We start from the raw sequence: 23522 nt of genomic DNA, 5'->3' as shown, positions 1-23522 counted from the left end.
ATGGTGAGAATTTATCATTTCCTGAATTTGGCATTTTTTTTCCCCATATGTACTCTAGAGACCTAGCTCTTTCTGTATATGATTTCGATGAACTTCGAGTAATTCACGCTTAACGGCCGCCGGAATGATCATCAAGAAGGGAATAAATTGGAGCTGCAGTTTTTGGACGCACTCAACCTTACAGTGAAAGTATACGTTTCCTAATCGTCCAGTCTTTTGCTCTCCATTCTGCCAGTAGGCCCATCTCGCGCTTGATATTATGACGAGGTCTTCTGGTGGGTTGGGAATAAAAAAGTCTTCACCACGCCTTAGTTTCAAGACACCCTTACATCCGTAACACCTTCTCACCAGAGGGCTGCATCTTTTAAGAAGGCTCAACTGGAAACTACCTTCTTGAACTGCCGGCGTTGATGTGTTGGGGTTTTTATTCTACAGATAGAATAAAATTAATGGCATTTTAGTTAACAGCCAAGATTAGTCGGTGCGTGGCTGCGTGGGAATTATGCAAAAAACAGACAGTCTTGCCAGATGCTAAATCTTTATAAACCTTTTGTCCTGCAGGCCATTTCTACAAATGAAAGGTTCTGTGATTAGGAGAACTGTTTTTTTCCACTTGCCGCGCATTATCACTACAAGCTTTATTTGATAGAGTTTTTATTTCGTTCAACCCAATTAGCTCACCAGTTAGTGAAATAGAACGACTTGCACTGAGCTAACATATAGTGGGACTTTACCATGATCATAGTCGATATAAAAAATCAAACGGTTGGCAGCATAATCACAAAAAAAAATTTGAAACCTTTCACCGATCTAAAACCCGAGATAACAGAATCACGCATTACACCCTGTACTAACTGTGAATGATCCTTACAATATGTACATACCTGAGGCTCTTCTTTGTCTTTTTGTGTTGTTGTCTTCTCTGCTTCCTTCTCTGTGCCTCTGTTTCCTGGGGAGCTTACTAAAGTCGACGCCGGATTCGATGCTGAATGGTCAGTTGGAGAGGTGCTAGTGTAACTCTCCTCAACTTCCTCTCTTTTTTTATTTGTAGCACCTTTCCTTCCTTGTGTTGCCTTAGTCTTTTTTGACCCACGTCCAGGAGGGAGGTCCATGTGAATCAAGGCATCCACGTTAGGAGGCCTTTGGTTCGTTGTCTTGTAACAATGAACGAACTCAGTCAATGAACGACCCATTTCAGCCACAGCTAAAGTATGAGCACAAATGTCATACGCTTTAAAATCGATACAAGTGCCGCTGCACACATAATATGTTCCACGTCGCACGGTACGTTTCTTGCAAACTGCATACGATGAAGCATCAATTGCCTCGTTTGCCACATAACGTGGCAAATTGTCCCCTCTTCCAGGATCGGGATGAATGTTTTCTTCTTTGCGCGCCAAAATCAACGATGCACGATGGTACATACCACAGGACGAAATCACATGTTTCCGTATTTCTGAAACGTGGCGGAAACATGCAACTCCATGTTTCCGTTATGTTTAACATGCACAAAAAGTGGTCCGGTTCCGTTGTATACGCAGCAACGGAAACGCGAGAAAACGTCACGAAACCGGTAACGGAAACACAGGTTATCCGTCGTGTTTCCAGAACGGTTTAACACGTTTCTGCCAGGTTTCCGTTTACGGATTCTTGCAATTTCGTCCTGTGTACGTGCTAGAATACTGAAGGGAACCCGGATAATGCCAAAATCTTCTAGAGGCAAACTCAATGGTGACATTGTGTCCGCTTCATTTGTGTTTTCCAGGTCGATAGGAATTATGTCAACTATCTTTACTGAGAGATTGTGAAATATTTTTAGCGCCGCTTCTTGTTGCGCTCTCGTCTTCCTGTAAAAGACAGATTCCTTCATTCCCTCTTCCTCGTAATTTTTGTCCATTTTTAGCTCTCCGAGCCAATAAATGCTAAATCCTCTTCTGTTCTGTCTTTTCACCACCGTCTGCAGCAACCTGGCAAATTCGGGAATAGAAAGCTTCCTTTTCCTTGTAAGTTGTTTCTCTCTTTGTAGAACCGAGTTCATACATTCATTTCCGTTCTGATTGTATACACCTGGTGGCCAGCCTAGACCAGCCATGGATCTCAATTCAGCTGTCATCGTTTGCCTTATAATTTCCGCTTTGTACTTACAAAAGTAAGTAATAAAGCGCTCTGAGAGTGGGTGTAAGGAAAGCCACTCCTCCTTCATTTTTTCCAGATTGGTCACGAACTGGGCGTGGCTTTCCGAGTCTATAAAACCAGGAACCCTCTTACAACCAATATCTCCTCCGAAGATGTCACTTAGAATGACTTCTGATGGTTTGCCCCGTATTCCAAGTTCGTTCATTTTTGACACTATGTTTTCTTTCATATGCAGGTCACAGAGTAAATGCTGGGCATAAGGGAGAGGTCTACCGAAACCCTCACCCAATGCCTTTTCTCCGTCAGTACCATATACTAGAACATTTTGGGTTTTTGCATTTAGCTTTATCATGGTAGACGAGAGCTCGTAATATCTGGATGGTTCTTTTTTGTGGTGAACTAGGGTTGGTCCAATCCGGACTGGATTCTTGTCTTCTTTGGTTCGGAGAAGGAGATGCCTGTATGTAGTAAGAGTCACATAACAGTCTCCAAAAATTGAAAATGGGATCGACTCCTAAAATACTGAACTGCCTAGGATTTGTGCAAAATCTTTCCACGTTATTAAGTTGCTGGTCAGTGGTTAGGACAACACAAGGATCTGACGAGGTCTCTACTTTACGGACGAAGGCGTTCTCTTTGTCTCTGTTTCCTTGCTTCGCATGTCTATCAGCTCGAGTGTAGAATCCCCAGGTTGCTCTTCCATGGTTTTTTTAATGTTCTTTATCTGTTGTACATTTCTGGCATGGCTAGCTGCGTTTATAAAGTTTAAAATTGTTCCCTTTTCTTCGATACTCTTGAAAAACACCGTCTTGGGAGGGTCAGATTTCGCGGGCTCTTTTAACCGCTCCATGGTAGTATGCGAAGTGCGGTAATATTCTTTGGAAAGACTTTTAGAATTTCCATGTGGTTTAACTTTAACTTCGTGTTCATTATCATCAAAAACATATTGCAGAAGAGCAAAATCGTGAATCGTTCCGTTGGAATCTGAAAAAGGAGAAGATGAAAATTAATAAAGGTTTTGATATTTGAATGCACTTGGTAACCAGATGTTGTGCACTGGTGTGATATGCTGTATTTATTAAAACCCCCTTTTACTGGTCAGATTTGTTACATTATGACTAATGAGGACGTAAATTTTTTTACGGTGAGGTTTTGAAGATGGACGTTTTTCACTCGAATATAGAAAAATTTTGTTTTTTTTTGTTTTTGTAAATAATTTTGTTTCCTATTTTTGGCCACACACCACTTTTCGGAGCACGCCATAGTTTACTTATTTCACTTGACCAGTTTGACCTTTGGTTTGAATTGACTTTCTCTTTCTTCGGAAGCTTTTTTCATGATCCATGTTACAAATGTCTTACTAACCTCAACTGTTTATTCATTGTAGCAGGAACCTCTCAAACTGAGGCCTTGTCGTAATGACCTCGCTATCGCTAGGTTAATACCGCTAGGCCTCCACTCAAAGTTTGAGATTTTTCTATAAAGACCTCACTGTTATTTATTTGTTAAAATAGTCTTACCTGTCAGATAAATGAAAATCCTTTGCAAATCGGGGGAGGATTCATTCCTGTAGAAGCTTCTCGTACATTTATAGACCTGTGCCTCATGATCATCATATTCTGATTGGGAAGCCTTACGAACAGGATTCCTCTTGTTGGAAGCACGGTAGTATCATACTATATACTATATAGTATATGATACTATAATACGTCGCTGTTTCGTTCCAGTTGGATTCCATGCACCAAGGTCGTCGCCAGAACATTTTTAAAGTGCTTTATGTGTGGGGCAGATATTTCCACCACAAAGACAGAATTTTCGGAGACAGCGGAAGGAACAGCACGTGCAATAAGTTCTCGAGGCGGATGGAAGAGGATATCTACCACTTTCCTGGACCCCAAACCCGTGAGCAATCCCTGTCGGTAGATGGGAAACATTGGGTCGTCGTTCAAGTAATCAGTTCCTTGTTCGTCTTCACTGCTATCGCTGGAGTCGTTCAACTGGTGTGTCAGCACTTTCTTATTTACCTTTTCAGCCACATTTCTATGGAAGACAGTAAAAGAATTTCATAGGTTTCTCAAACGCCACAGCGGGAGAGCAAAATTCTCTAACGTTTCGTGCAAGGTGTGGTGGTCGCTCACAGACATCGTTTTGAAATAATCAGACAATTAAAATATACCCTTCAGAGTTAATTGTTCGTAAACGCGTTCAATGACTTCACTGTTACTACGGAAATTTTATGGTATATATATTTGAGTGACTCACTTTTCTGATGCAAAGACTGGTTTGAAAAGGCACTCATCGCTGTCGCTCGTCTCATTATCCACACACACCCTTGATAAGAAAAAAAAATCAGACTGATTTATTATTAGGTATGATTGTTTGAATTGTATGAAATAATTTAAATACTCCAGTCGAAAGTCGAGAGCAGTATTCTTGATTGTAACTTTTGTTAATTGAAAGTTCAGGTCGCATTGGCCACCGGAAAACTTGCTCGAGCAAACGACCGTCGAGTTTCGATTAATACAAGCACAAAAAAGCCCATTCTCTTGATAATAAAATATATTGTACGGAAACGTAAAGGAGGGCACCAATAATATTGGCCACCAGTGTTACCTTTTGACTGGTGAATCAATGAGCGTCAAGTCTACTTTCTCAACCACAGCGGTTTTCTCATGAGGTATTTTGCCTGTAGTCTTGTCACAGTTGTCATCATGCTAGAAGAGAATATGACGTCAAATTCAGGAAACAAGCACTAGCAGAGGACCCAACCAATTTTCTTTTTTGTAAGAGGCCTACTTCTCTATACGGGAATCAACCTAAAGGGAGAACTGAGGACTCCTCTTCACAGTGCATGTTGCGTTTTATAAATCAAATCATTTTATATTACACTCCCGGGATTTTCTACCAATCAAATATTTTTCCAAGTTAATTTAACTTCAAAACCCTCTGATTCCAGATACTAAAAAGTGTATTTTTAACAGATAAACTGAAGCGCGTGACTAATATAGCAGTACAGGCTTCAATAGGGTAACATTGGCCCATTGTAAGCCGTCGAATGCCAAAAGATTCAAACTTCAATTTTCAGGATTCAAAGTTCCAAATTACCTGACAAAAATTTGATTTTTGTCGCCCGTGAAAATAGATCCTTCTCACGTGCTCTTATTTTCACGATCGTGATCGGAGCGCGAGATCTGGCCATCTACGCAAGCCTTGGTTTTCGCGTTAACAGTCCACTTAAACAATTCAAGTTCTATCAAGTAAAATTTTGACAACGATAAGAACATTTTACCATTAAAACAATCCCCAAGAACAGGAGACTCAGCGGTTACTTCTGCATCACAACGAATAACGTCGCAAATTGCTCATAACATTTCCTATATGGTTTGTGCCATTTCACTGAAAGGTTCGTGCCAACTTGAACAGGTTATTTTAAACGCAGCCCGAAAATACTTACCCGAACACGCTTGTTCTCCTTTTTGTGCTTGCAGCAGAATCTCGAAGTGGGTTCTTCATCGCCGGAACTATCCACCTACACAAGCAGACTACTTGTCATTTTTTAATGAACAGACTGAAAAAGCCATCCTTAGCCCAACAGATTGCCCTTCCCTGGATTTGCCCTTAAATAACATGTCATTCTCCATGTCAACACCCTAAGAAATATATAGAGAACAGTATGCATGGAGAATATGCATACTAACGTTAAGGCGTAAATTTTTCTAACTAAAAAGGAAATTTAGACGAATGGCATCTTAAACTGAGGGGGATTTGCAAATAACCTTTTAGAGTTTGACTGTTAAAGAGATACGTTGGACATAATAAAGATACTTCACCTCCATTAAGCGCCTTCATAATTTTCTTGTATTATCCCATTTCTTCTGGGCCAACAAGAACGACACTCAGACCCTCCCTGCTTGCTCTAGCTGTCCGTCTACTGCGGTGAATGTAAAGCTGTTAACGAACACAGAGAAAGAATTTAGGAACGCAGAATCACATGAGATGGTTGCGCTAAAGTTAATACTTACATTGTGGTTACATTACACAACAGTTCATTATTAAATGAGATACAACTGAGGACGATAAACAATAACAAACTACTCCTCTCATATAAACTGCATTTGAACAGAGTCAATTTTTTCCCTAAATCAAAACTCATTAACTGAAATGAATTATGTTTTGATTTCGGTAGGTGAACCTCACACATTAACTCAAATCGGAAACAAAACAAAGATTTACAAAATGAAGTTTTAGAAATAACTAAATATATGCAATAAAATAAATTTAGAGGTAAATAAAGAATTCAGGCGTCAACGGCGTTCGAACTTCGCTATCCACATTCTAATTGAGCTTCTCTTACAGTTGAGACTTGTAGCCCACACCTTGGTCAACGCATGGTTGGTTGAAGCAGTGTGACTTCCGAAGCCTTTTGTCAAGGTAGAGTTTCGCGGAGAATGAAAGCACTGCCGCCAAAAAGCAATCGCTCCCGTTCCCGCCTGCCGCACAGGCTAACCAACTGCACAAGCTAACCAACCGTACACACATACTTACACGTACTTACATCAAGGTCCTTCGGAACTTGATAGTGAATCACATGCTCAACAGCTGGTATGTCCAAACCTCTCGTGGCCACATCTGTAGCCAGAAGTAAGCCACTCGCACTTTGCTTAAATTTAACAGGCAAGAAAAGAATCAGTCAAAATTTCATTTGCTGGTGTGAGTCCTATCTAGCTTTAAATATTCTCTGAGGGAGGAGAGGGGTGGGTTTTAATCAGTCAAGGCGATCCAGTTATAGTCTATCAAAAAAGGTAATTCCATTGGTCGGTTAGTTCGTAAACTATACTCACTGTTTTGATGAAAAAAAAATAGTAATAAGATCAGGATGATTCTGATCCAAGGCCACATAGCACGCATGTCGCCCAGCGTTTTGCGCAAAGCAAGTTGCGCAGTAAAGAACGTGAAAGACGCAACAGGGGAAATTGCACGTTGTCTACAAAATTAGGTTCCTAATAGTTGCTTTGTTTTGTTGAGTTTTTTGTTTGGTTTTTTTTGTTCTGGTTTTTGTTTATTTCGTTTGTTTCATTGTTTTTTGTATTTTTGTCTTTTCCATCCCACTCAGTTTTCACCCGGCCTGTCTAAATTCTTTAATCTTTGCCTTTGTTGCATGCTGGCATACAGAACCCACGGGTTAAAGTCCAGGAGCCTACACAAAGAGCCCAGTCTCCTCATGCAGTCTACAGTTTTGGAGAAAACCAAAGTACGGCCTGGGTACCGGGAAAGGAAATAGTAGAGATATAGGTCCTAATAAATCTGAATGACGTGATTTTTACAACAACTGTATGTTTCGTAGTTCTCCTTCGATTTCACTTGGTACACCTCTGTAGCTCCGTGGATCATGTTTCCCAGACAATGTGGTGTACATGTAGATGCATTTGGCTCAAACCAACAATAAAAAGTAATGAAAATTGTATCCTGGATCTTGAAGAGTTTCGCTTCCTTGTTAGCTCAACTATTACAAACCTCTTCAATTGCACATGAGATCTTTGCTTCTGTCAGGGTTTCTACGGTTCCTCTCCTGTTGGTGACATTGATAATTTTACAACTGTTCTTCTGCAGCCCAACTTTGTCCATCAGCGACACTAAATATGTTACAAAGGCAACAAAGGCAAAGATTTGAGAATTTAGACAGGCCGGGTGAAAACTGAGTGAGTTGGTCATTCTTTGTGCTTTTTCAAGTTGTGTGGATGGTGTGGTAACTGTTTGTTCCAGATTAGCCTGAAGATTTAAATCAAAAGACAATACTATGTCGCTTTTTTTTTCCCCGCGAGCCAAACTTCTAGAGAAAACCAAAAAGAAGCTTCTGTTCTTAGATATACATAATTGTGCATGTATGGGTAAAGACTGAAAAAATGCATGAGCCCTTGGGACAATGCAGTCTGCTGTCTTCAAAAAATTTAGGACAAACTGCTCTCAAAATGATTTCGATCAATTCCCGTATTTCCATGTAGTTCTTGTGGTGAGTGTTGTTGTTGTTTTCTTTTTGTTTGTTTGTTTGTTTTTTCATTTAATGTATGACTGGCAATTATCTTAGTTTTGATTCTCATGTCCAATACACCCAATCTGACTCAGGAGACAAGTCATTCCATTTGAGTCAGGTTGAGGATTATTATTAAGCGTCTTGAAAATCGACTTGTAGTAAGACATTTCCACCTTAAGAGGCACGGTTTATTCAGATTTCCAGTATCACAAGATGACTTAACCACTAATTAACTTCTGGTGGGTCGATTTGTGAACGACTCAACCCAATTTGGATGTATTGGACATTTTACCCTCAACATTTAATAATTAAAGATAAGTTATAATAAAAAATAAATAAACAAAATAAGTTAATATATTTATTTCGACGACCATAGCTTATTATCAACATTCTCACGTATGACATCGTCAGACGTGTATTTTGACGCGCACGCTACTCAGCTGGAGTTGAGCTTCCGATCTGATGTTTGGCGCGCGTTCACTTACCTTCATTTTTGGGACAAAGCCTTTCTTGATAAGAAACGAGTTTTCGTTTAGGTGCTCAATATAAATGCATATTGAATATACTCAATATAAATTGCATATACTCAATATAAATGTTAATCTTTTCATTCACGTTTCACAAAGGTGTCAGTGAACTCGGCGAAGGGAGAAAAGTCATGTAGCAATAAAGCAGCGGATGACTCCCGTTTGAATATGCGCGCAGTACAAATTCTTATCCAGTCCTTCTCTGGAGGGTAATCCATAATGGCGGACGACGTGAGATTGTTTTTATTAATTCTCTAAGGATAAACCAAAACGGTTGTTTGTTATTTAAAAGAGCTTTTACATTCAGTTTCTCAACTAAAGCTCTTTGCTTATTGCTCCATAATGGCAGAGAAGAATTCGAAAGGGAAGAAGCGAAAATGGGAACCAGTAGAATTTGACGATCCTTCGTTCTTTGCGGGCGAAATGGATGGATTTGTGTCCCTTGAAGTCATGGAAGATTATCATCCAGAAGAGGTAGCAGGAATTGGTGCAGGTGGACCAGCTCAGAAGAAGAAAATAAAAGAACGGCCGCTGCAGGAGGTGAATTGCTTAAAGTGCTTTAAAACGTATCGCATGGTTAAATTTAAAAGATACAAATGTAAGATTCACTTCACGCACGTGGTGAAATTACCCTTGTATTTTACGAGAAATTGGGAAAAATTATCTTTTTAAATTTTTTTGTTCATTTTTTTTTTTATCTTAACTCATCTTTAATTATTAAATGTTGAGGGTTGTCCAATACATTCAAATTGGGAGCATATACAATATAAACTGGAAGGAGAATCTAGCAGTTGATCAGAAGTCACTCAAAGCTTTATTCCACTCATCCTTTCAAATTAAACAATGCAAAGCATAGAAACCACTAACACAAATTTTAGCTGTCATACGCCATCTGAACAGCTTTACTGAAATGAATAGTTGGGTGATCACTAAGTACAACAAACTCACCATGATTTATTTGAATAAGGCTCTGCTCCCTGATTCTTCTGGGTTGACACAATACACAATATTTAAATCATGGCAACTGAGAAGAGGCTTGTCACCACTGAATAACGAGAACAGACCATGTCTGGAAGTTGCTGCCATGACACTCCAGTTCTAGAATTAATCAATGACTGTTATAGTTGGTGGCTGTAACTGATTAAAGTATGGCCACTTAAAGTGCCTGCCACCCTTAAATACAATTATATTTTCAGAATCAACTCTACACACATTGAACAGTTAAATTGTGAAATATTTGTTTTGAACGTTGCGTTATTGAGCTATATAGATTTAAATTTACAAAATGCTAATTAATGACGTCAACATGGGAATCATTTATTATACAACTACTTGTTTTCACCTCCAAGTAATATTTTTTACCAATCAATTGACTATCCACAGTTTATTTTTTGTATTTATCAAATTAATTATCCTCAAGCTGTATACTGCACATTGTAAGTTGGCATAGAAATAACGGCAAATTCCCAGGTTGACGTCGTCTAATTAGCATTTTGTAAATTCAAAAACAAGAAATATTTCGCCATTTCACTATTCAATGTGCATAGAGTTGATTCTGAAAATATCTATTTTCTTACTCTACATTACTCAAAATAATTTTGAGTAATGTAAAGTACCTGTGTGTACAATTATTATACCTGACCCTTGCAAAGACAACATCAGAGAAACCACAATATTTGATGCCACAAATATAATTCAAAATTCCTCTGAATGCGAAATGCTTTTAAAATCTCTATATTTATGTTCTTTTAGACCAACATGTCTATAATGCATACAGGGTCATGCAGTGTAGAAGCATTTGGTATTTTCGTGTGACAATTGCCATTAAGCAAGTGCACACGTGTTGTGGTCACAACTGCCACTTGGGAATTGCACCTTACAAAATAATTATTACTAGTAATAGTAAAGTAAATGTACATCTAAAAAATTGCATTGCTGTGACACATTAATACTTAATTTGGTGACTGTTTGCTGTGAATGCTGTGAGATACCTTCAAGGTTAGGCACCACTGGTAGCTTATTTAACTCAAGCTAATAAAGACCAATTACTATGAGGCTTTTGTTACTTTCTTTGTTGTGTTTGTGGATCAAAATTGAAAATGTTTCATTGGTAGATTATTTAACTCAAGCTAATAAAGACCAGTTACTACTAGGCTTTTGTTACTTTCTTTGTTGTCTTTTTAACGTATGCAAATTAGGACCTGCTTGACAAACAATAGAATCTGTCTATAATACACTGTGATTTTGATGGTTATTTTTATAGAAAAAAGTGCATATTATACACAGGTAAATACGGTACAGTTGAACCCTGCTATCTCAAACTCAAACCCATTTCCCTTGGATTTGCCTTGCTTTTCTCAGTCATAACCATTGGAACTCAGCTATCTAAAACTCCCTATCTCAAACAAAGAGCAGCATCCCTTGTTCCTGTTTCACAGACAAATTTACCCCACTATCTCAAACTCCCTTCTTTTTTTTCTTTAAAGGTTGAAGGTATCTTGGATATATAAACAAGCTGCTCAAAAAAACTAATGTTTGATGAGCTGAAGCACTGGGCTGGAACTCAAGGTACAGTACTCTAAACATTTGAAATATAATACTGTTGTATTTGCTGCATTTGTCTTATTCCTTTTATACAATTAAATTAAAATGCTCTTCAGGTATTGGTGGTTTCCTTCCTGGTATAAGGCAGATTGCAAATGTTGCAGCTGTGCCTGGAATTGTTGGTGTAAAAATGATCACAACTTTTTCTTGTTGAAATTACAACTTAGTTTAATTGAAACTTGTTCAATCCTGGGCCCAGTTGTTCGAAGGCTTATAAGAGCTAACCCAGGGTTAAATTTTATTCAGGGAATGTTTAATACTTTGTTTAAAAGCCTTTTAAAATAATATACCATAGTTTTTTTAGGGTATCCAATCATCAAATCACAGACTAAAGGAATTGTACATGTAGACTGAATTTCATTTGAAAGCTTTCAGATATGAAATCAGATTTCACACTGACTGTAAGTTATCTAAACTCAGCTTTTAACAATCTGACCCAGTACTCTTGGGAAGCAGAGAAAGTATAAAGTGGAGATGACAAAAGAGTTTCTTGCTATACAGTTTGTGTTTCCAGAGTATTTTTACACAAAGATTTCACTTAAAGTGATGCCAAATAGAGCATCCAGTTATCCAGTTAGATCCAGTTAGATCCAGTTATCTCATGCACGATCTTGAGAACATGTGCAAATCAGTTTTTCCGCTTTAAGCAAAAGCCCTTAGAACAGTTTTTCTAGGAGTTTTCTTAAGTTCCTGTTTATTTCCCTCAAAAAAAAAGGAAAACTGAAAGTGAAAAAAGGCAAATAGAATTAAAAGGCTACGTTCATTATTTAAACTTTATGTGCTCTTATTTACCTCGTCAATGGAGTTCCTAGGCCGCTCATGCAGATCACAACACAATGACTCAGTTTAATTCTAGCCATTCTAGTTGTAACATTCCTTCACTTCTTTTTTGCTTATGGACTACAATGCTTTTACTGTCACTTTGATACCTATTTGTCAATGGTAAACCCTGTTTGAACAGGAAAAGAAAGACAGTAGCACAGCGTACACACAAACAGTGTAGTGTTGTGTGAAATGGCTAAGCGTAATTTTGAATGGTACAGCGTACATATAAACAGTGTAGAGTTGCATGAGATGGCTCAGCATAATGTTGAATGGTACAGCGTACACACAAATGGTGTGGCGTTGTGTGAAATGGCTCAGCGTAATGTCAAATGATGTAGCGTTGCATGGAATGGCTGTTGTTATCAGTATCTGTTGTCTACATTGGCAGTAGAAAACGGACAAACAGAGGAGTTTCTTGATCACAGTCCAAATTTCAGGAAGATAAAAATTACCTGTTTTAGTTATAATTAAAAAAATATGTGCAAAAGACATTATAGTTACCTAAAACAATTCTACTGTAGAAAATAGTGGGAAATGCTTGTTTCCTGTGTTTACACAAAAACTAGCAACTGTACAATGCAGAACCCAGCTAGTCTTGAACTCTCGAGGGAAGCAACAATTTGCTCATACAGCTGGGAGTTTGCGATAGAGGGGTAAATTTGTTTGTAAAACAGGAACAAGGGATACTGCTCTTTGTTCGAGATAAGGAGTTTGAGGTAGCTGAGTTCAAGATAGCCAGTAGTAAATGCCTGAGAAAAGCAGGGCAAACCCAAGGGTCCAAGGTTCAACTGTACCATATTTACCTGTGTATAATATGCATTTTTTCTATAAAAATAACCATCAAAATTGCAGTGTGTATTATACACAGATTCTATTGTTTGTCAAGCAGGTCCTAATTTGCATATGTTAAAAACACAACAAAGAAAGTAACAAAAGCTTAGTAGTAACTGGTCTTTATTAGCTTGAGTAAAATAATCTACCAATGGTAATTGTTTTTAGCAAGTGCCTAACCTTGAAGGTATCTCACAGCATTCGTAGCAAATGGTCACCAAATTAAGTATTAATGTGTCACAGCAATGCAATTTTTTAGATGCACATTTACTTTTTATTACTAGTAATAATTATTTTGCAAGGTGCAATTCCCAAGCAGCAGTTGTGACAGATTCTCTTGTGTCTATCTATCTACCTATCTATTTATCTATCTGTCAGGTTCCAAGGGGGTTGGCAAGAGCGCTCTCCTTTCACATCATATAGCAGTTAAGGCAACAATTGGGGAGGAGGATTGGAGAACAGCATATTTTGTGAGTACAACATATATTCTACTGTTATTTCGGCTGTTCAAATATAAGTTATTTGTCACCTAGCAATGTAAATATTATTACGAACCATATTTACATATTTCAGCCATTGAATAGCCCTTTTGTATACCTTTTTCGTGCAAAGAGACGGTGGTGCCAATAAAGTGTTAAGTTGCAAGTTCATGCTTTTCTTTACCACATTGTTTGAAAACACAACAAATCATTTCCATTTGAATTCCATATTAAAGATACATGTCTGCCCCAGCTATGTATGCCCTTAAAATATATGTTTAGTTTACTGTCTTTCATCTGACAATCTCTCCTATGGGAAACCAGGGCTAAAAATTGGCAGTTGCACGGTCGCCAGTGGCGAGTTAAAACTGACTAGGGCTACCAAAAGTTAAGGGTTGAATGCCCAGTGTGCAATTATGCTACAGAATTTCATAATTTCATCATTGGTAAAAAGAAAGAATGGCATATCTGTCACAACCTCTCATATAGCACATCATAACGTTAAAAATAAAACTCAATATATAGTTCAATTGGACTACCCTTCTCTTCGTTTCTTTGCTTGGACTCTAAGATTATCCATTTTAGTTAATTTTTAGTTCTAAAGTGGAAATTCAGAGCCATTTTAACAGTGATTTCACAAGCAATCCACATTCACAAAATATAGACACCATTTTGATTTTGTGACTGCCACGTGACTCTGGACATACCTAGAGTTCCGTGCAGGATGGTTTCGAGGTACACGTTTCTGCTTTGAGGAAGAATTTGTTGATAGACTTATCCAGAAATACCTGTAACCACAGTCACTGCATACAAGAATGTCTTTGAACAAAAACCCAGCTTTTTCTACAATGATTTTTACAACAAGTGCAAATAAATTCTTGAAGTTACTTTATTGCAGTTTACTTTATTTACTTAAATAAATAAAAACACTTAACACCTCTAATAATTTTATAGTGCCAAATGAATGGCCAAAATGTTAAAGAAAAATGTCTCATGGCATTACCGGGGGCATTGCCTTTTGGTGTTCTTTCCTTTTAGTTAATGCTCAGTTAAAAGCCATGGGGCACTTATTCAAGTTTTTCATTTTAAACTAGAGGAAATCGATGGCTTCTTCATATTGGGATGGGCCACTAAGAATTCAAGGAAACTGTCTCAACTGGCCATCAAGCACTGGAGTTAATTTTTAGCCCAGGGAAACACCAAATTTTTATGACATGCCACTGAAAGATTTCAAACAGCTATATGAGAGGTTGTGGCAGATATGCCATTCTTTCTTTTTACCAACAATATCCATCAAATACCCAGGGATGAACAAGCTGCACATATATTGAAGCGCATTTTAAAGGAGACCATCACCCTCTCTGTGAGTTAAACATTGCAATATGAATAGTATAACTGAATACCTATCAGTTAGTTTGAATTAAAGGTCATTCCACAGTATTTTGTCCCCAACTAGAAGGTTTTTGAATCTTTCATGGCAGACTTAAGATCCTTGTAGCATTGTTGCTTGATAAATGAAGTTTGTGATAGATCTTAAATTTTGGGGATGGAATGCAAAATGGTTGCATAAACTGTAATACATTATAGAAAATATCAAAATGCCTGTTGTGGAGACGAAAAATACATTTCTTGTTGAAGAAGTAATAAAAACTAAAATCATACAAAAGTTGCCAGAACACAAATGTGTGCAAGTGCCCTCTACAGAACAGTTATTGGAAGATGGCTCAGTGGGTAAGGCTCAGTACAGTATGCAACTTCCATTCCCCAAATGTTGTCTCTGGAAGGGTTTGACACTCCAAAGTTTCTGTTATTTCTGAATAAAAAAATTGAAAGAATTCTTAGAACTTCTGATTTATGACAGAATATGAGGGGTTCTCAAAGGTCAAAAACCTTTAGGAAATGTATGAAGTGTACATGTAATTGGAATTTTCAGGAGCGTGGAGAGGGGGAGTCTTAGGATAAATCCCTTTCATGGGGAGGGTATGGATAATTTATGGAACTACACAATATGAAATTTTGGACATTATTTCCATTGCAGAGACAACACTTACCAGAGCATTACTGCCCCAAACATCTGAATATTTTTTTCAATGCAAGAATAGAAACAGAAAAGTGATCTCAACATGAGCTCAACATAATACAATAGCTGAGATGCTATTACATATTCATACACCAGAAAATTTCAACATCTTGAATACAAAGTTTCAGTTGCTAATTCTTGGTAGATATTATTTTTTAATAAAATCAGTTTTAGATGTTATGGCAGAAAAGTTTTCTTTTAAAGTACAACTGTAAACAAAAAATGACAATTATATGGCTTTGTGTGGTTGTGGTTTCCATGATCTAGTTCAAGTAAAATCAATTGCTTGGCCAAAATTTGGGGGATTGGGACTAGTTTACTCTGAGAATAACCAATGGAGGTTCAGTGTGACAGGAAATGTGCATCCTGGAATCTCCATGCCCCACAATATCATATAAAGTGTGTTTTGTTGTAAGACTTGAACTTTATAAAATATTTCCATTGTTAGCAGTGGGTGGAATTTTTTGCCGTCTCCACAACATGTGTGCACTTGCATAATGGCAATTGTCACAAGAAAATACCAAATGCTTCTACACTGCATGACCCTGTATGCATTATAGATATGTTGGTCTAAGAGAACATAAATATAGAGATTTTAAAAGCATTTCACATTCAGAGGAATTTTGAATTAAATTTGTTGCATCAAATATTGTGGTTTCTCTGATGTCTTCTCTGCAAGGGTCAGGTACAATTTTGAGCAATGTAAAATACTTGTGTGTACACCTTCTTCTTCTGGTAACCACACAATAAGAGATAAATTGAAGACATGAAATTTTAGTTTCACCTCGTATGGCATAAAATATATCTCCAAATATCATCTCCGCAACAGACAAAATACTGAGGAATGACCCTTAATTTGAACTGAGTCTGAACTGTGTGCAGTCAAACCTCTATTAAAGTGTCTATCACCCTTAAATAGATATTTTCAGAATCAACTCTATGCACATTAGTTAGTTAATGTTGTTAATGTTGTTGTGGTTTGTTGTTAAATGGTGAAATATTTCTTGTTTTTGAATTTACAAAATGCTAATTAGATGATGTCAACCTGGGAATTTGCCATTATTTCTATGCCAATTTACAATGTGCAGTATACAGCTTGAGGATAATTAATTTGATGAATACAAAAAATAAACTGTGGATAGTCAATTGATTGGTAAAAAATATTACTTGGAGGTGAAAACAAGTAGTTGTATAATAAATGATTCCCTTGTTGACGTCATTAATTAGCATTTTGTAAATTCAAATCTATATAGCTCAATAACGCGATGTTCAAAACAAATATTTCATCATTTAACTGTTCAATTTGTGTAGACTTGATTCTGAAAATATAATTGTATTTAAGGGTGGCAGGCACTTTTAGTGGCCATACTTTAATCAGTTACAGCCACCAACTATAACAGTTATTGTTTAATTCTAGAACTCGAGTGTCATGGCAGCAACTTCCAGACATGGTCTGTTCTCGTTATTCAGTGGTGACAAACCTCTTCTCAGTTGCCATGATTTAAATATTGTGTATTGTGTCAACCCAGAAGAATCAGTGGGCAGAGCCTTATTCAAACAAATCATGGTGAGTTTGTTGTACTTCCTTAGTGAACACCCAAATATTCATTTCAGTAAAGCTGTTTGGATGGCGTATGACAGCTAAAATTTGTGTTAGTGGTTTCTATGCTTTGCATTGTTTAATTTAAAGGAGTGAGTGGAATAAAGCTTTGAGTGACTTCTGATCAACTGCTAGATTCTCCTTCCAGTTTATATTGTATATGCTCGTGTAACGAAGGGAGAATTTGGCTATAAATCAGGAGTCACCTAAGGCCTTATTCCAAACATTATTTTGAATAAGGCCCTAAGTGACTCCTGATCTGAAGCCAAATTGTTACATGAGCATATACAAGACAAACTGGAAGGAGAATCTAGCAGTTGATCAGAAGTCACTTAGGGCTTTATTCCAATCACCCCTTCATTTCGCACCGTAAAATTTTCGAACACTACAAACACATGAAATTTGCTAAATTTTCGGTCATTTCTACTAAAAAAAGGTCACTTAGAAAATTTTGGACATCAATTTTCAGCTGGCATTTTTCGGAAAAATCACATTTTATTCCAAAGAATTTTCGGCTAAGTAAATTTTAAGCTAGAACATTTGAACAGGTAATATTTTTCTAACGATCTGTAGGTTTGTATATGTTTGATAAATACATGCGGCGTAATAATTTCTCCCACATACAGTACCGACAAGAACTATCCCCCACTAAAATTGCACCAAAAGCAGACCTGAGCAGAACATACCTTCTGAAGTGAACCCAACCAAACTTCAAGCCCATATATAAGCTTTATAGGTATGTGCCGCCTAATAGGGTCGGGTTTTTGAGCCTCTGGATCCATAAATAGGGTGTCTTATTCGCGATTCTGGGTCTGCTCATGTTTGCACTGATGTTTGCATGTGAAGTGGGGGTTAGTTCCAGTCGGTACTGTAACTGCAACGACAGTCCAATCGGAGGGTTCAATCGACGGTGAGGAAAGAGGCCTCACTACTCTATGTACAGTACCGCTCGCGTATACGTTAGCTGCGCAGGCGAATTTCATACGCTCCGACGCAGGGTAGTCAGACGCGTATATACGATTTTTTGCACGCTTGGTCGAAAAAAATGCGCGATTCATGTGCCTTTGTTATTCAGTGCTACAAGTTTCCTTTGTATTTCATTGTTGTATGAAACAATTGACTTCTAAGTTTGAAAAAGCGATGAGTAGACAACGGAAAATTTACATAATGAAATAAAAAGTACCGTGTTAAACTCTCGAATGTCGCGTCGCTTCGCGAATTTTTCGGATAACGTGTAGTAGCAGTAGATTGATGTTAAGCCTTCTGATCACCAACTACATTTATGATTTGGAACGTTCACATTTGTCATATTACAGGATATCCAAACTGAGCAGGAATTGTCCCCGGGCCCACCGACGTGCTGGCGCACATTGGCTATATTCCTCGAACAGTCATTCAGTACGCTAAGTACCTTCTAAGAGGCAACAGTAACGTTGAACTTTTCATGGCCAAGGCAATTACTAATATTCTACAAGTACTAGAAGACGAAGCACTGTAGATTCCTGATAGGTGCAAACGTGTGCGCATCAGGTCACTAGCGATGATAAGTACTTGCAAGGCTAGTGGTATGTTTGAAATGAGGTGGTCACCATCAACCTTTTCCTGGTCTTGTTTGAAACCACCAGGATTCGATTTGAAAGAAGTATCCGTCGTTAACCCTCTGGTTGAAGAAGCTGTTGTGCAGTTTACGTTGGAAAATCCTAATTATTTGTTGGATGTAGTAAGTATTGATTTTTTTTACTCTGGCGATCAAATCCTGGGGTGTGGGTCGATACTGAACTGACAGGGGGGCTCGGCCGTACCATTTTGTGTATAAAATTCCAGATATGGTACTATTTAGGGGGGCTGTTGAAAAAAACGATTTTATAATTAACTTGGTACCATTTAGGGTGTCAATTGATTACTAATTGGAATCTGGTTACCGGTTACCGATTTCAGACTTTCAGTTACCGGTTACCGATTTCAGAATTTCAGTTACAGGTTACCGATTTCCCGTTTGGTAAACAAACAACATTTTTTCTATGCAAAACATTATAGTAAATGTGCTCGACTAGTACCTCGTCTATTAACAACAAATTAAGCGCTAGAATGAGCAGACAATCAAAACATGTCGAATTCTTCACGACACATCTGAAATCGGTAAACGATAACCAGATGCCAATAAGTCAGTCAACTTATTTGTCATGTAAAGCAGAGTACAAAAATATCATTCTCGATCAGCTTTTCAGTCAACCTACAGTGCCTTTTATGGGTCATTTTTAGGGCCACAGCCGAGCCCCCCGGCTGTCAGTTCAGTATGGGAGCCGAACTCCCCGCCCCACGGAGAACAAATCTGCAGGTCTATAGGCTGGTTAACCGCGGTCAAACGAGAGAAATTTGCAAAAGTTAAGCAAAGTACTTAAAGGTTAAGGTGGTCGTTTTCACTGTTTATTAAAGTTTAGTATATTGCCAACATATTTACCAAAATTTACCAAACGTTTTGAAAGTTTACCAAAAAAGTTCTAAACAGTGAACCGCAGAATCGTCGACGCCATTTGTCAACATAATTTGGATCAGGCGCAAAGAGTTTTGGTCAGTTTTCCACGGAAAAAAGCTCATCATTTTGAGAAAAATTAAAAGATAATAACGTGAACTAATTTTTTTTACTCATCCTTGCTTACATTAAATAAAATCCCACTGAATAAAACGAAAACCGCGTTGGACGTTTGACCGCGGTGGACTAGGCTGGATACATCCCTGCGTTTGGTAAATGAAAGAAATAGTTATGGCTTCATTCACCATTCATTCAGCGTGTCACGCCCCAAAGCATAAAGTATAATGAGGCTCCATCTCTTCATCAGGTGGATACCATAAAAGGCCTATCTGCAGGGAGACCTGGCAACTTAGTTGGCAAATATTGGGAGAAGCTGATATTTAGCAATCTCAAGGAATGTGTGAAAAATGAGTATTCCTTCAAGGAAGAGGCATGTGGTTCCACTGCTGCTAGATCCTACTTAAATTTGTGTGGACATCAAAGCAAAACAGATACGAGATAATTGATAGAACAGATAATTAGAGATAAACATAGTGCGATGATAGTCCATTGTCCTAATACCAGCGCCTTTGACTTGGTCATCGTTCATAAATGCAACCAAATTCATGCCATTCAGGTAACCGTTCAAACCGCTGCGAATAAATGTAACGACAGTGACTTTTTCAAGACTGAAAATATTCACTTTACGTATTTACTAGCGCCTTGTGAGGTCGACTTCAACGCTATTAAATTGAAATAAAAGTTATATGATGCATATGTGGCGTATGGTTTGCGAATTGTAAATGGAGCCAGTTTCCTAACTCAGAAAGAATGGAGTACTTTTCAATTTGGCGTGGAAGCCACTTGAATATCTGTCTTGGCGTGGATTAACAAAACGGGTATTTCGTCTTCAACATCTTTATTGCCCATGTGGAAAAAGGGACTTCCCTTCTCATGAGGCTTGAAAGAAACCACCCCGAACATACGGAAGATTGCTGAAGTTTACCCCCTCTTATTTGAAAACGAGCGCGGTGACCCCCATTTTTATTTCATTTATTTCCGAACTTCACTTGTATCGATCTTTGTTTATGCAAAGTCTAAGAACTTTTCTATAAGTCCCGAACTACCTTAAAATATATGCATTAATATATATAGTAATTAGACTATTATATATTATTTAGGTTCATATAACGAGACGAGATTATACAAACAATGACGTGTCAAGAACTACAAAAGTAGTTCAAATTTTCGACCGCCATAGCGAACAAAACAAAACGGTCTGAATTGCCCTTATTCATAATGACGTCACATAAAAACAAACTATTGTTTAAACGCAAAGAATCATGGTTGCGGGAGGGGGACAAAACAGCAACAACACAAAAAAAATTGAGATAAAATTCGTTTTATAGACCAAAGAAAAGCGGTGACAGCCATCAAGTGCAATAAATATTGCTTATTAAACATTAGTGCATCTCATATTTGAGTCCCAGGCCATTTGAGTTCAAACTTTTCTTACCAGAGCGAGTTTTAAACGAATTTCTATTGTTCCAGACGATTCTGTCCCCCTCATAAACAAGCCCTGACGTCATCATGAATACGAGCAATTTAAAACAATAGACGGAATATTTATTGGACGCTAAAAAAATTGATAGTGAAATGTAAAACTTTCTTAATTAAGCATTGTAATAAAGCATTTGTAGCATAGATTTCGTAATTCCAAAAAAATATCCATCCCACTCCCACCCCACACGGATGGATTTTTTTTCACACAGCCCGTTGAAAACAACTCTAAACCTCACCCTGAATGGATAATTTGGGAGGAAACTCTTTTGAGTTCCTGTTTGTAATTTTCATAATAATAATAAAAAAAAAAATCCAGCGACCCTCTAATACACGAACTACTTTTCATGTCATACACTTAAAGGCATAAATACGGGATTCGTGAAAGGAGAAGCCTTACGCCGCCAAAGGCCAAATTCGTCACGCTCAACGTTTAACAAAAACGTACAGTTTCAAATATGCTTAAAGAATAAAGAATACCGAGAATAAGGTTTTGAGAAACATATCTTTGGAGTTATTTTATGCGGGAGAGAGACAATATACCTGAAAACGACAAAAATAGCGCGCACAAATGAAAATGTTACCTTTGGTAACACAATCTCATCCGGCTGTGCCAAGACCAACAACATACAGATGGAGAAATGACACCTTTAAAGGAATCTTTATTATCACATCGCAAACAAAAGTCATTAAATAATATCCTAATAACAGCTAAGCTTTCAGGTTAGCAGATTTAAAAGCGCAAGCGAATGGCAGGACTCGCACAAGCCTATCAACACCTTTTAACCATCGACAACCTTCTGATTTCCGGTTATCCGGCGTGTCGCCGTGTGCATTGTAAACTGTTATTTATTGGCAAGTGACTCCTTTCGTTGCTCTAATTCATCTGTCCTTCATTCAGTGATCAAGTAAGTAGATTTATCATACAACACTCGCCATTGGTGAATTTCCTTTTACCTAGGAAAGTAGATTTACAACACAATTGAGTATACGATAGTAACGCTGTGTAACGCAACAATAGGCCTGCTCTTAGCCATAATCGGTCTCAAACACTATCACTGAAAAACCGACAAACATATGTACCGTTTGAGAGCGTTTGGTCAGAGCTGTTGAATTAGAATCAAAGCGGCCATCCAAATCTTTTAAAGGCTCAAAACTACGACGTACATCAAACTTGACCTTCTCAAAAACCGGTCTTAAATTACTTACTGAAGAACAGTGACTGCGTTTGTCCTTGGGAACCGTAGAATACGGGACAAATACGTACAAAAAAATACTTTTGAAAATTCAGAATAAATCAATTTACATTTATCTATAGTGAAAGGAAAATGAACGGCCTAACTTTTACGGAATGTTCAGTCAAAATCTACCGATTTTTGCTGCTTTCACCGCCATATTGAAAATGAAGCTACCACAATGCAACGCAATCGGAGTGCGCACACCGCCTACATCTTACCGAATCGACGTGACATTGTAAACTCTAGAAAACTATTCAGCAACAAAAATCGAAAATGGTTTTTCCATTCCGATAGATTATTCTCCCTATTGCCCCTGAAGAACCCACTTCGCAAACACACTAGTTTTGGAAAGAGTCTAGCAGCGTAGAGAAATTTAGCCGCGACTCCAATATTTCTCTTTCTGTTTCACTCATCTAAATGTAACGCATTTTTTGGTTTGGATTATCTCCAAACAAAAAAAAAGGCCGTTCAAAAAAAGTTGACCTTGAACTTTCTTCGGAGAAGAGTACGTTTCCTTGCGATAAATAAGGACATTTGCTGTCAGATGCGATTATTAACCGTGCGATGTACGACTATTAAGTCTAAAAGCCGGTCAAACACGATTGTTAAGGAGTTCGTACGCGGTTAATAGTTGTACTTACCACGATTATTAATCGTGATGGAAGACGCTTTCAGACTATTAATCGGAAGAGATGCCATTTGCGATTCATAGTCTTATTTAAAGGACTTTTAAGCCAAATAATCCTAAAATTTTCACTCCGGAAATTAATTAACACCTGTTCAAAAATATCCGTACTTGCATTAGAAATGATCTATGAAAGCAATGGTTCTCGAAATGCTCCGAACGCACACGCAAATCTTTTAGAAGAAATGTCCTTCCAATGGTATGAATCATGCACGTCAATAAATTTGGTATTTTAGCAGGGGATCCTGCTTGGTTTTTACCGGACTAGAGCACTCGAACGTTTCGCAATTAGCCATTTTGCTAGGGAAACCCTTAGATAACCCCAACTACGAAAGTACGGAGCAACCATTACACGTCATCAACCCAAAATGCCTTGCGCACCTAAAAAGATGGAGAACGCGGGTAGTCCGAACT

General features: G+C 37.9%; 2 protein-coding genes across 3 annotated transcripts in view; one reads left to right on the top strand and one right to left on the bottom strand.

The window, feature by feature from the left end:
- Positions 1 to 1826: 1826 nt before the first annotated feature.
- LOC149045185 (uncharacterized) overlaps positions 1827 to 23522 on the bottom strand; it is a 53835-nt gene continuing 32139 nt past the window's right edge. The window contains exons 5-7 of one of the 2 annotated variants that reach the window (XM_089208067.1): positions 3657 to 4176; positions 3080 to 3120; positions 1827 to 2120 (exon numbers count right to left, since the gene is read on the bottom strand). In XM_089208067.1, the coding sequence (XP_089064193.1) occupies positions 3837 to 4176 (340 nt within the window). In that variant the 3' untranslated portion in view covers positions 1827 to 2120; positions 3080 to 3120; positions 3657 to 3836. Of the gene's footprint in view, positions 2121 to 2621; positions 3121 to 3656; positions 4177 to 23522 lie in introns of those variants that run through there. The other variant, XM_089208066.1, reaches the window with a different exon arrangement.
- LOC149045189 (uncharacterized) lies at positions 11181 to 18851 on the top strand. The gene is made up of 4 exons (XM_089208070.1): positions 11181 to 11262; positions 13333 to 13424; positions 16931 to 17080; positions 18430 to 18851. Exons 1-4 carry the CDS (start codon positions 11226 to 11228, stop codon positions 18529 to 18531), a joined length of 381 nt encoding a protein of 126 aa, XP_089064196.1. The 5' UTR covers positions 11181 to 11225; the 3' UTR covers positions 18532 to 18851.

This window comes from Pocillopora damicornis, chromosome 5 (genome assembly GCF_964200805.1).
Source record: "Pocillopora damicornis chromosome 5, jaPocDami1.2, whole genome shotgun sequence".
NCBI classification, from domain to species: Eukaryota; Metazoa; Cnidaria; class Anthozoa; order Scleractinia; family Pocilloporidae; genus Pocillopora; species Pocillopora damicornis.
This window is presented reverse-complemented; position numbering and strand designations above follow the sequence as displayed.